Here is a 14,173-nt window from a genome sequence, read left to right on the forward strand (position 1 = left end):
CTGGCTGTCTCTTAGAGTGAGTTTTACTAAAAGTACCTAAGTCTGTGATTCAATTTGCCTTCACTTTCACCTGGCTGCAGTCCTGCTTGGTTTGGCAGATGGAGAGCAGGTGAAACGCAGAGAGACAATTACATGATAATGTGTGAGGCCTCTTACCCTGGTCTGTAGAGTTGTGATCAGCGGTGAGGAAGTGTCTGTGTTGATGAGTTAGCTGAGGTGCAGCCGAGGGCTGTGTGCTCTCTGCACACCAGCAGTGAATGTGTGAGTGACACGAGCCTTGGTACCGCACAGCACTTTCTTGGAACTGAAGCTGGAACAGACCTTTTGAAAGGGAACGAGAGGCTGGAGTCAGGAAGCAGCTTGCAGAGCTGTTAGTGAGCTTGGCCAGCTTCCCACAAGATTATCTATATCAGTGCTGGGGAGGGTGTGAGATTGATTAGCACCGATGGAGAGCAATGGCTGCAGCTGCCGTCCTGCGCTCCACGTGCCATGGGCAGCAGCCCCCCACCAGGCCCCGACAAACAGCTGCCTGCCCACTGCCAAGGCTGCTTCTCTGGGCACTGCCAAACATTCCGAGGGCAGCAGAGCGCTGCTGCTGCTCAAAGAGGCACAGGAGTGAGTGATGAATGGAGCTGCTTTTGCTGCCAGCACTCCGGCTCCATATGGACAGTGGCAGCATCACCACTGAGTGGTGGCCTGGAGGAAAACAGCATTTACCCTTTCCTGCTTTCCTTCCATGCTCTGTCCTTCCTCCTCAAACAGGGCAAGAAATTATTTATTCTTTATGTGTCGGTGTGGGGGTTTTAGAACTCAAAAACCAGAATATGTTTGTTTGGTTGAAGCCTTGTAGCGTGTTGGGCCTGCTGTACAGAGCCGTAAAATACCACATGCAGAGTGAGGGTATGTGCCCTTTATCCAGGAACACCCTGGAGCAGCCTGCAAACATTAACATCTGTAGCAAATATCCAGCACAAAGCAGGAGTGGAGGGAATTTGAGTGTGAAGAAGCTTTTATGGAAGCTCTTCAATTAATAATATTAACCCCTTTGTGCCTACTAATGCACAAGAGAAGTAAAACTAAGGAACCTCAGATTCTCCTCCTGTATCCAGAATAAGTGGACCTCAATTCTTTACCTCCTATTAGAACTAATAATTGGATTTGGCAGAAGCATCTCATGGGTGCAACATACTGGGTATAACATGTCTGAAATATGATGTTGAAGTTCATTCCTGTCTTGGAACACTCTTGGAGAATTATCGTTTGCTTTATTTTGTAGCATCATCAGATGGTCAGTGGGAGATCTCAGGGTCTCCCGAGATCTGAAGTGGCTCAAGCATTTTCCCCACACAGAAGCAGGCAAAAGCCATCATTCTGTCTGTCACATCACGGCACTCTCCAGCTGTGACAGGATTTATGGGGCACTTTAATGTTCCTTGTTGTGGCACATGAATCACTGAGGTGGATTGTATGAACACTTCAGAATCTGTGCTCTGTCACTGGGGGGCTTTTGACTTTCCCCTTGCAGTAGAGGACATAGTACCCCAAAAATCTGGTATACAGATGCTCACTTTTCTCCCTGCCCCGTAGAAAAATGATACTTGGTGAGATTTTACAGGTTCAGCCTATGCTGACAAGAGTGAGATCCAAGTCTGATGGACAGAGTATTCTGGTGTAAGTCTTGCATTACAAGGAGTGAAAAGCTGATTACACAAGGAATGACTGAGTGCTTTATCTTTAGTAGTGCAGCTGGCATAAGAAGCTCCTGCTCTTGCAGTTCTCCTCCTTTTTATTTCTTTTAGCTTGGCTTATTTTAGTGATCTGGTTTATAGCCCTGCTTTTCAGCCCATGGCAGTGATGGTGGGGGAATAGCTGAGGGTGGAAGGGAGGGGAGGAATTTCTGAAGCCAGCTGTTTTGAGGAGGAGCAGTTGTAATAATCTGCACCCTAATCTAGACTGTGAAACAGGATGGAGTCACTGAGCCTCTTCTCAGTGTTACCCCCTTGTTTGCTTTAGTGAAATCTGTTCAGAAGGGTTCAGAGGTGATAACTTGGTGATTATCCTAATTGCCATGTGAAACCCAGGGGCAAAGTCCATGAGAGCGTTGTCTCCAACACCTGATGCCTGTCTTAGCACTTTTCTCAGAGTTTTAGTTAATGAAAATACTTTGTTCTCCTCTCAATTTCTTTAATTATTTCTGTAGGAAATGGTGCAACATCCTGTGGCCTTTACCTCTCTCTAAAATGAGGTATAATTATGGGTGGCAGCGATAGCCTTGATGATCGCTAAAGATGGTAGGAAGTGACAAGAGATAGTTTAATATTTTTATAGTTCCACGGAAAATTATGCTCATCAGGTTAATTCAATAAAATATTCTCACCAGACACTTTGTGCTATAATGACTTACAAATTACATGCTAATTGTGCTACAGTTCAGCCACTCCATTCCTTGAAAGGAAGAGGTGGAACTCCTAGGATGAGCGTAGTATCCACAGGTGGGGATAACAGGTGGGGATTTATGTCAGCCCATCCTTTCAGTTTGGTGTAGAAAGACCAAATTGCCTGGAGCTGTGCTGAGGGCAGGATGTGATGGCTGTGAGCGTGGCTTTTAGCCTGTGGTCTGAAGGCCCCTCCTGAACATATCTTGCATCCCTTGGCTGTCCCCAGTGTTACAGACAGAAAGTAGTAAGGGGAGAAACTCCATCCTTAGAGTGAGAGACACATTGTGGTGGTTGTTTTGGTGCATGGCTATTTGGAACATGCTCATTTCTGTCCACCTGGATTGGCCTCGCTGTTCCACGTGGTGAGGATGTAAAACCAGGATCCTAGAGGTGTTCTTTGTTCTTGATCAGTACCCATTCCTTTTGCTCTGCCCAGCTGTGCAGTGCATGCTGGGCGGTGAGTGATAGATGAGGAGGGAGGAGGATGCAGAAATCTCCTCCACTGCCTGTGTGGAGCAGTGTGATCTTTGGTACAGCACGGGCACATCCATCGCATCTTTAGGCTTGAAGTCTCTACTTGACACCTCGAGGCCTGTCAGTCCTGCCTCATTAGTGTGAGAGAAGCTCATTTTAGCTTCACAGAAGCCCATCTTACTGCTGTCTTCTCCCATCAGCAAGGGGCATCTCAGTACATATTGCTGGCAGATTAGAAATGGCACCTGAGCGCTCATTTGGAGGTTAGCGACTGACAGCTTTGAAAGAGAGACCAAGTGGGAAGGGGGCTGCTTGCTACTGTACTGGAGGCAGATTAGCACTGAAAGGGTGGCTGTGGTTTTAAGAAAAAAAAAAAAGACTGTGAAAAGGCACCTTAAAACTGTACTTGTCTTCTAATTCATATCTGCTTAATTTACTGGCACAGAATAATCTTCTCTGCCGAGAGGGGCTGTTAGAGCTGCCGCCGCTGTGTAATCAAGACCACAGCTGCCTGCATCCAGCTCCTGTGATCGCCGTGCTCGGATCAGAATACAGAGCAGACCCAGCCTTTGTTTCTTGCTCTCGAGATTCAGAGTCCTGGCCTGTGGTTGTTTTTCTGCTCAGGAATTTAGCACTGTTGAGCAGAGCAGCCAGTGAGCCTGTGTGCAGTGCATAGTGTGAGTGTTGGTTCAGGAGTGAGTGTGTTGTCTTTCTTGAATGTTTTTTTCGATAATTCAGTCACTATTCAGCTCTCCTGCTAGCCAGACTCATCATTGTTTAGCTTTAGAGACCAGATTTGAGCCATTTGGCAGGGATGTAGGGTGAGGGAAGTCACTCCCTGCACAAAATTGGATTTTTCTGTTTACTGGCAAGAGCTCACATGCAGGCTTTGCCCAGTCATGCCTGTGCCCATGATTTTGAGAACATGGAGTAAATGACTATCATGCATATGTTGGAGTCTTCAGGATCTGATGCTAAAGTGTTACATCTGAGTGTAGCCAAAGCTGTTGATCTGACAGCACAATTAAGAAGGCACTGGCTTTTAAACTTGTTCTTTTACTGACAGACTGGATTTCTAGGAGGAAAGGAGAAGTATTTTGCTACCTGAGCTTTCCTCTCCCTTTCGAGAGGAAGTGGGCATCAGCTGTCTAAGTCACTCCATCAGATTTCTGTCCAAGGAGCATCCATTGCCCCCCTCCAGGGAGAGTTGCACAGGGCTCATTTTCCTTCTTGTGCCTAAAACTCTCAGCTCACCATTAGATGCGAGGACTTGGCTTGACAGAACAGCCACATTTGGCAGCCTCAGTCAGCTTTGGTGCCGGTGACCTTGCATGTGCCTGGAGCACAAGTGCCTGAGGAGGCGCGTCCTGTGGAGCGTTGCAGGTACGGGGCACTCGCAGGTGATGGCTCTAATGAGGAAATATTGCTCCGCCGGCGTGCGCCCACCTGCCAGACGGCTGCAGAATAAATCACAGAGCTGCAGCGAGCTCGCTGGGCTGATGAGCTGCTTCCTTTGTTTAAGAACGAAACCAGAAGACAAATCCCAAAATGCAGGAGGTGACACGTGGCACAGTTGTTTGGGCCCGTCAGCCCCCATGAGGATGGAGCGCAGGCACGTCCCGGGGCCAGCTCAGAGGAGGCCGCTCTGAGCTCACTGCCAGGCGGCTCTTGCCAGTGTTTTGCAGAAGATGGGCTGTCTGGACGTGAGGGATGGAATGGAATGGAGAAATGGAATGGCCTCTTGCTCTCTTCCTCTGGCCTCCCTCTGGGCAGCTCTCACTGGTGAAACTCATGTATACAGAGGAAGGATGGATGGTGGGTCATCATTCCCATGGGAGTCAGAGCTCTTTGGATAAAAGACCCTGGCCCACCTCTGCCCTGGCAGCACCCCTTATAAACACAGCTGGGAGAGCCTGGCTTGGCATGGAAAAACTGGCCTTGTGCAGGATTTTCAGATGTGTTTTCTCATCTATCAGTCAATTATGAAGCTGGAAGCTAGATAGGTCTTTGAGTGTGCTGGAGTCATGTTCTGCACTGCAGAACAGCACCCTCAGATGGCCAGTAAAAGAGCAGGTTTTGTTCCATTCTCACAAAGAACTTGTAAATCACAGATACATGGGTCTGTTCCATAGTCACGCACTCTCACCCCTCAATGTAGAAATGTGATTTGTATGTTTAAATTAAAATTTTAACTTGCAGATGGACACACTTCATGACCAGCAAAGGCAAAACTTCTTCAAAACCGAATGAAATGTTTTATGAATTTAAATGAATTATTAAAAATACTCCTTCAGCAAGAAATATATAGCTGATAACGTCTGGGGGAACAAAACAGTTCTTAAGAAACCACAAATTCCACCAACATTTTGCCACTCCTAATAGGAAGTGCTCTGAGAGAATCCTCACACCTTTCCTTTGCGTGGCTTTACAGGACATGGTGCGTCGAGGAGAGATCATAGACGATGACATGGAAGATGAATTCTATCTCCGTCGTCTGGATGCCGGGCTCTTTGTGCTGCAGCTCATCTGTTACATCATGGCAGAGATCTGCAATGCCAACGTTCCCCAGGTAAAGCTGTGTACAAGGTTGGCAGATGATCTGTGTTTCCATTCATGGTGCAGACAAGGCTCTAAATCCTTGCAAATGCCGCTGCGTTGAGTAATTGTGTCTCTAATTCCCTTTTTTGGAGGAAACCTCCTGTTTATTGCACTTGTGTCCATACAGCTACATCAGGTTGCAGCAGATAGGAGGGCATTAGTGGAGACAGAAGCTGATGTCACTACATTCATATAATCTGTATGAGCAAGGTCAGGTTTTGAAATGGAAAGGCCCTGCTGATACCATTGCTGAGAGAGCAGGGGAAAGCGGCCTGCTCTTGGGAGGTCTCACAAAAGCACAGCTACAGCTTTTCTTGATCTGTGCAAAATGCTGCATCTCTGCCTCCTCTGTGAATACGTTGGGGTTTGTGAATTCATTCTGTGGCTTCTTATTTCTGTGCCATGTGCCTTCCTGGGTGTTCCTGAGCAGATGCTGAGGGCTGCCAAGACTGAGTTGGTTTTTTGGTCCTCAGGTCTCTGCTTATCCCTCAAAGTGGGAAAAAGTGGGGCTGTGCATGGACTTGTGTTGCACTGAAGAGCTCTTTCTTCTCTTTCCTACTCCCCATCAGATTCGTCAGAGAGTCCACCAGATCCTGAACATGAGAGGCAGCTCCATTAAAATTGTTCGACACATCCTGAAGGGTGAGTAGAGATATCTCTGTGCAAGTGTCTCATTGCTACCAGGGACAGCTTGGTCATCGCTGCGCAGGATAAGCCTTCTCATGTAATTCTCCTTGGCTTCCTGAGCATCTCCAGGCAGCAGCTGAGCAGTGTTCCAAGATCCTGGCAGGGCTGGAATCACCCTGATTAGTGGCGTGCTTTGCTTTGCCTCAGAGTTAGGACACTTGCTGTAGCTGCTGTCAGAGAACAGCACGTCACTTCACGCTTCCATCAGCTCCAGCCTGGCTGGAATTCACTGCTGGCATTAACATGAGAGTAAATATTTAAGGGAAGTGTACACGCCTGCTAGAGGGAAGAATAGTGGAGTCTCATCTTTCATTAACATGGCCCTGCACTTTACCATCTGCACCATATTAGTACCCACGGTGTATTTGTCTTGTTCTTAGTGTCAGATTAATATGGATTATAGCATTAAAGTATCCTCCATAGCTTTAAAATGTAGCTGTTGTGATTTGCAATCCCAGTTTTAAAGTACTGCTTGTTATTTTTAATGCTCATGGTGAATTAGAGCAATGCCCATTTGAGCTGTGGCCCTCCTCTGCAGCCTGCTGTCCTTTAGCAGCAGCAGCCACTGGAACTGAGGGAGAGGAGCAGGACTCAGCCTCTTCCCATGGTCCCTCGGAGCTGAGAGGCTTAGTGGGAGCAGCAGGGAGCCAGAGCTGCCCAGAGAACGTGCTTCCTTATGGAGTGTGTCTGGTCCAAAGGAGCTGTGTTGTTTTCAGTGTGGGGTGAGGAGTTTGTTTTTCTTCTGGAGGGAAAGGAAGGTTGGCAGCATTTCTGGGATACTGGGCTGTGGGATGTGTTTCAATGTTTCTGCTTTCTTTGGGAGCAGCAATGTTCTCCTGGGCTTTTCTTGCCCGCACTTCAACACTGGCAGGTACACACAGCTTATTTCCTGTAGAACCTGTTGGTTTTCTCCCTTCTCATATGCAGGAAAAAAGGAATCAGAAGGCTGGCTGGCATGACAAAATAAGAGTGATTTTCTGACAATGTAAGATTACCTGCAGATATAGGCAATCTCTTTGGCCCTTGTCCTTGGCCACGAAGTGCACGTTAATGCCTGTTGGTGAGCAGGGGGGCTGCATAGGATGTCTTTTCTGATTTTAATTATGATACTTGAAAATTCCTGCCTCTGAACCACCCCTTTCCAGTGTGGAGTATGGCACACGTCCGCCTTCAGATTCCTACACTTGCCCTGGGCCATGGGTCTCTGAGGGAGTTGTCTGCAGACCTCGCTGGATTTGCACACCTCACAGTCACGGCTCTGGGTTGTTGATTTACATACCAAGCTGAATTGGAGGGCAGCTGCATTAAAATTTCATCCGATTCTTTCTTTCCCAGACAGTGACTTGCATTGTGAAACTTCCTCCGTGGTTGTATCGGGTGTTGCAAGCTCAGGGTCGTGCTGGGTTGGGTGCTCTCAGCAGCACCACATTCCCTGCCTGAAGGGGCACATTGGCTTGTTAATAATGTAGGGATGGGTACAGAGTTTGGGCTCTGACTGCAGCTCTCCCCAACTCCTATACTTGCCAGTTTTAGAGACTTCAGAGACAATAGTCAAAACCTCAGTGATAAATTTCGTAGTGGGTTCTTGTGAAGACCTGCAGTGGGACCCGGGAGGCAGGAGCAGCACTGGGCTCAGCTGCAGTCTGGGCTCTGATATTTGAGCTTTTCAGTAGTTGCACACCTATGTCCACATCTGTGGTCAGCACAGATTCACCAGCCTGTAACAGCAGTGACACCTGGGATATGCACCTGCCTCTCTGAAGGAGTCAGTTCCCTGGACACAGCTTCCCAGGAAAGCAAAGGGGTTTGGATGTGGACCCTGCAGTGTGCTGCTGGGGCCAGCAAGGGACTTCCAAAACTTCACTGGAGTCAACTGTATGAGACTATTGCAAGTGACTGAGAGATCGGGAGCTTGAGCATTGGCTGGAATGTTTCCAGGCTACTTCCCAACTTGCTCTCAGGACAGATGAGGATCGGTTTATTTTTACTTTTTGTTCAGTGTTTTGCTCTTGTTCAGTTTTTATTTTCTATTTTTGCATACTAATTAGGTGCTCAGTTTTTAGTTTGATTTTTATGGCCTACATATTCTCCATGTTTCTCTGGCAACCTGACAGCTGATGGATCCCTTGGGGTGGCTCAGAATTACTTACGATGCAAGCAAGGAAGCGAGACTGTTTTCTTATGGTAGGGCTTTCAAGGGGGAGGAGTGGGCAGGGAATAACGGGAGGCTCATTAATGCATTTCTGCAGGCTGACCAGTCCTCCCACACTTCCTTTTTCTGGAAGATCAAGCATTTCTTGCAACAGGACAGTTAGTTTATGTTTTGGAAGAAAACAACTGAGTGGTGTGTGCCTTGGCTAGGGAGATGTTTTGGGATTGGAAGCTGGGTTTGGGATGGCAGCAGTGTCTGTATCTTGGGGAGGTGCCTGGTCTCCATCTGTCATTGGGAACAGAGTGAGGCACAGGCCTCTCTGAAGCTATACGTGGCTCTGGAGTGGCAAATCTCCCTGTTTTTCACTGATCCAGAGAGACTAGCCATTGGTCCTGGCTGCCTCGGGAGCTCTGTCAGAGCTGCTCCTGCTGAGGCCCCTCCCCAGGACACATCTGGTGCCAGGTGAGCGGGCACGCTGGGAGCTGGGCATGTGGAATGTCTGCTGCACAGTCCAGCCCGAACCTGTTAGCACAGGTAAGCACAAAGGAAGGGTCAGTGTGCTCTGAGGATGGAGCTCAGTCTGGCTCATGGTGCCTCCATCTGTGCAGGCTCTGGAGCTTCCAATATCTATTACAAGCCTCAGTATTTCCCAATTGATTTTTACTGTTCTGTAACCATTGTATTTTGTCTAATGAAGCAGAAACCAATCTTGGGCCCTTTCCCTTTGTGTAGCTACAGCAGTGTGTAAGCTCTGGTTAACTGTTGGCAGGGGCAGCTTACATTTGAATTTTTTTTTAGCAGTCTCAGTGAAGGAGTGGAATTTTAAATAAAAAAGTAAATACATAAAATCTCGGTCAGAGATTTACTTTTTTAAGCCTGGTTCTGGGGGTTTTATCTGGTGTCTTCAAGCTGCTAATGCTTCAAATGAGCATTAGTAGCTGTCATAACCCAGTAAACATTCTGCCTTGGAGTCACTGGGGCTTTAGTCTTACAAAGCCTAGATGTTTAGAAGGAGAAATGCTGAGCATTTGGACAAGATAAAAAGAATTTTTGTCTTGTTTTTGTTTGGGTGATCTCCTGGTACAAAGGAAGGGCAGTGTCATTAGTGGCACTCAGCAGCTCCCTGCTTGAGCCCTCATCCAAGCAGTCTGGCCATCCTTACAGCTGAGGGCAGAGCTGCTGTCTGTGCCAGGCTTGGAGACTATGGCTGTCCCTGACCTGGGCTGGGAGAGGCCACTGCCGGTGGGAAACGTTGCCCTTGGGCTGCAATGAACTGCAGCACTCGCACCCAGTGGGGCTGTTCCAGAGGCACTTACCCTGATGGAGCACGGAAAAGGCTGCTGGGGACAGAGCCAGCTCTTCCACCAGCTCCCAGGGATGCTCTGGTACTGCCTGAGGGGACAGGGAGCCTGAGCTAAGTGCCAGCCTTGGCTGGGAAGGGGACCAGGATTCCTGTGCACTGGGATTGTCTCCTGCCTGAGGATCCCCGGTGCAGCCCTTGGCCAAAGCACACACACAGCGCAGCAGGGCCAGGCTGCCCCGCAGCAATCAGCCCATACACAGGGAGCTACAAGGAATCTGTCCTTATAGGAGCTTTCTGCTGCCTGTAAGAGCTGTGGAGAGCAGCTCCTCCGTCGAGGGAAGGTGCCCTGAGCTGGTCCCTTTGCTGGGACAGTGGGCAGCTCAGGTTCACCTGCAGCAAACCTCACTGTTACCACCTGCTCGTGTTACAGGTACTGGAGCGGTTTATAAATATTAAAAATATTTTTCCCAGAAGCCTGACAAAGAGCTTATGCTTTTACATGGAGAGAGAGAGAGAGAGTGCACACAGGAGGGAAGACTCCCACATCAGCTAACTTCTGCATGTCCTCAGTGCTTTCAGTGCTCCTGTAACGAAGTCTTTGATGGAGCTCAGAGCGTGTAGCAGTGCTAAACGTATAAATATTAAAGCAAACTTTCTACAGCAACTTACCATTCAGTGCTGAATACAAGCTGTTCTGTTTGTTTGGAAGAAGGAAAAGAATGCAAGCAGGCGGAGGCAGGGAAGCGCTGTCTTAGCCATCAGCCTGCTCCTGATTTCCTCAGATTTGTTCAGCTTCTTGCTTCCGCAGCTCAGAACCTGCTTTTCATTTTTTCTTTTTAAACCGTCTTTGAAAATGCAGGTTCTGGTGACAGGAAGGAGGGAGCTGGTAGGGGATGAGAGCTACCAGCTCCAAATGAATGTCAGGAAGGAGAGCTACAGAGGGGAAGTTTAGTTCCATGGTGTTTGGCCATGTGCATGGATGGGCAAGACCATGGTCAGGGTGTGGTGTCCTCTGCCTGATGACAAGGAGTTTGGTTTGTAGTTAAATCTGAACTGGTGGCTTTTCTTCTGTGTGGTTAAAAGCAGTGGTAGATGGAGGAATTGGGGTCTCCTCGACAAAAATCCTCATTCAGGATGCTTGGACAGCAGGAGGTTAAACCCAGGGCTGGGAATGATTAACAGTTGTCACAGACCCGGCCTGACCTTCCCTGATGACACTCAGTGTCCAAAGGGACCTAGGAAGCCAGTGATTTGCAGTGATTTATGGTACTGTTTGCATTTCTTGGACATAATGCCATGATTCCCATGCCAGGGAATGGATGCTCCTGGGTGCTGGTGTCTGCTTGGACCAGAGCAGGGAGTTCTCTGCCTCCATCTGCCACAAAAGCTTTAGTGAGTGTCAGTAGGTGTTTGTTATGCAAAGCTTTAACCCTGAGGATGGGCAGGAAAACCATCAATGCTTGCATTAATTCCCATTTGGCTGTGTGCTGTGGCTGTGGGTGTAGATTGTGCTGTGGTGTCTGCAGTTGTTGCCCTTGGTTTGTTCCTGTTGCACTCAAAGCCTGTGTCCCTCTGCTCCCTCCCTGCAGAGTACGCAGAGAACATCGGGGACGGGAAGAACCAGGAGTTTCGGGAGAGTGAGCAGAAGAGGATCCTGGATCTGCTGGAGAATTTCTGAGGAGCTGGGAGACACCTCTGTGTTTGCCCACAAGGACATGGCACCAGTTCTCCCTCCTTCTGCCCCTCCTCCAGCCTCTATTGCACGATGAAAGTGATGTTTCTATGAAACTGCTTCTAAATGGGATTTGGGAGATATTAAAGATAGTTTGGTTTTTTTTTAGTTCCTGGTTTGTTATTTGAGCAGTGTTCTGGGAGTGGGGCTGCAGCTGCATACCCAGCACAAAGCCAGAATGAAGTTCCTCTCTTTCTTTCCTTTTTCTCCCTAAATCAAGCTGCTAAGGATCAGTGTGAAACAATACAAATGTATGCGTGGCAGGGAGGGCAGAGAGGAAGCCTGGATGGCTCGAGAGACTGTTTGCAAGTTACTCCAGCCTGATCAGTTAATGAAAATGTACAACCCTTGCTCTGACGGGAACCTGGGAGGCTGAGGTGGTGATGTGTGTCCAGTTCATCCCTTCTTCAGTGGCAGAAGAGATCCAGGAATTGGCCATTCCTGGTAAATCTTCCCAAAGGTGAGTGGGAATTGAAAGTAGGTTCTGGCACAGGCTGGTCACTGTTCCCTGCTGAAGAGGGAAAAGAGGGAATGAGTCTGTTGGGGTTTTACCCAGACCTAAGAGTGAGGGGAGGTAAGCAGTGACATGCCCAAATTTCATCGCCTTCCTTTTGCAGTCAGCTTTGGGTGTTGGCTGTGGTTGTTCAGTAGAAAACCAGTGTTGTGGTTTCTAGACAGGGAGCTTAGCTCTTGGAGCAGCAGTGAGTCCCCAGAGCAGAGGGAGAGCCCTGCCTGCCTCAGGGGTAGGGGCCACAGCTCATTCTCATCACCGTCTGCACCACAGTGTGGTTTTGGGTGTCATTGTGCCAGACTCTGGCACTTCCCTGAGCCGGGACTCCCAACTGGGATAGGAGGTAGCAGAGGATATTTTCCTGCATCCTCTTTTCTGCTGCTAGAGTTAATGACTGTCATCACAAACCATCGTGGCTCCCGCAAGCTGGGCCGTGCCTAATTTAGAGAGATTTGCATGCTGGCAGCATTCATTTTTTATCTCCAAGAAAAATGCATTGTCAGGGAAGCTTAAAGGCTTCCTTCAATCCTGAGTGCACAGACACTGCTGGCCTGGCGCTATTGAACGCTGGTGTTCAGGGGATCAGCATGGAAGTCGTGGCTTCAGCAGCAGTTTTGTGCAGAACTTTTTACATTCCTCATGTCTTTCTTCTGTTTTCAACCTGCTTCCTTAAAGGTGGTTTTTCCTTTAGCTTTTAGGTGTGGCTAGGTTTTTACTTGAGTCTGGGAATCATTCCCTTTCCATACCAGGAATTGTGGTCAGAGCTGGTCTCCGGTTTTTCCTGGAAGGGGACTGGCTGTTCCCTCACTGCACTTGTGTTGGAAGAGCTGAGGAGGAAGGGAGGGGTTTGAGACAGAGCAGAAAGGGGATGTAGTGAATGTGGAACAGCTTCAGCTGAGAAGTGGGGCCATGTAACTGGGGGAGAAAAGGGTAGGGAAATTCTTGAGAAAACTGCAATAAACTGCCTAAGGGCAAGGTATGTTTAGAAATCTGAGTGTACATTTTAAACCTGATTTCACTGTGTTTGCCACACGTGTGTGTGTACATGTGATCATTTCCATGCACAGCTGGTGAGCTGGTGTGGGTGTGCAGTGCATGATCCCTGCTCCAAGTTGACTCCTCTCGGATGGGGAAAACCTCCTGCAGCATCTGCTGGGAGTGAAACGTCGGTCACTGCCCCAGTGGGTTGTGCCAGTGAACTCCATTGGAAGCACTCGCAGCAAGGGACACGGGCCGGAGGAAACAAAAGCGTGGTGGTGTGGGTGGGTTCCCTGGACTCCCTGGGGAGCAGGGAAGGGTCTTGGCACTGCTCCAGCTGCCAGCAGTCTGCTGTCCTGGATCGGGAGAAGGAACAGGCACAGCTGGTGATGGGGCCTGGGCCTCAGCAACATCCTGTGAGGTGGTGTTCCCTCTGCAGGACGTGGAACGTGGTGCTGCCACTGCAGTGTCCCTCACAGTTCTCGGGGCCATGGTGCTGCACCTGGGGAGCCAGGAACACCTTGCCATGAGTATTTTTGTCTTCCCCAGCTGAAGGAGGAATTTGTGGGATTAGGAAATGGCAGTGTGCATCCCACCCAGCCCAGCCACTGTCCCTGTGATGGATGAGGGTGCTCCAGATGTTGCTGAGGAATTTGCCCAGAGATGGTTCCTGCAAGTCAGGCTTTTACAAGGTGGATGATGAATTATTCTTTTCTAATTTCTGAGCTCTTTCAGAGGGAGGAACCCCACTGCTCCAAAGGAGCCCAGTCAATTGTGATCCTCATGATCACACCAGGCCCTGCCATGCACCCGCACCCCAGCCCCATGTCCCACTGTTGGGAAACACTGGATCCTCTGGCTTGATCCTTGGGATGGGCTGGGGGCCCATCTGGGCCCACTGTTATTAATTAAGGTAATTATTCAGCTTAATGTGCTGCTTCTGGCCAGCTCTGTGCTGTCATAATGAGCAGCACAGAAAAGCCTTGGAGGTGTGAGGATGGGCACCCCGAGTCTTGGCAGTTGTGGAGAATGATGTTATTGTAATTGAGGGAGGATTAAAAGGTGGAGCTAGTAACAGATTTCCTTGAGGAAGCATCCATAGGCTGCAGACAGGGGAAATTGTGTCCTGGTTTAACCCTGCTGGTTCTGTGGCCATGGAACAGCAGCATCACTGTTGGCTTTTGAGCTAAGTGTGGGTTTTGGGAAGGGGTGTGGGAGTGGCACAGCACCTGTGGGACTCTGGGCTGCTGGGAGTGATGGCAGGGACTGGGTGACAGGAGCCTGGTGGCATTGGCTCCTC

At 49.0% G+C, this 14,173-nt stretch overlaps 1 protein-coding gene across 1 annotated transcript in view; it reads left to right on the forward strand.

Moving 5' to 3' along the window:
• The window catches only part of CTNNBL1 (catenin beta like 1), a 47,347-nt gene extending 35,855 nt beyond the window's left edge, over positions 1 to 11,492 (forward strand). Inside the window, exons 14-16 of the mRNA XM_082292908.1 lie at positions 5,344 to 5,481; positions 6,080 to 6,152; positions 11,242 to 11,492. Coding sequence (XP_082149034.1) covers positions 5,344 to 5,481; positions 6,080 to 6,152; positions 11,242 to 11,330 — 300 coding nt within the window. The 3' untranslated portion in view covers positions 11,331 to 11,492. The remainder of the gene's footprint in view (positions 1 to 5,343; positions 5,482 to 6,079; positions 6,153 to 11,241) is intronic.
• Positions 11,493 to 14,173: the final 2,681 nt, after the last annotated feature.

This window comes from Coloeus monedula, assembly GCF_965178545.1.
Source record: "Coloeus monedula genome assembly, chromosome: 17".
Classification (NCBI taxonomy): Eukaryota; Metazoa; Chordata; class Aves; order Passeriformes; family Corvidae; genus Coloeus; species Coloeus monedula.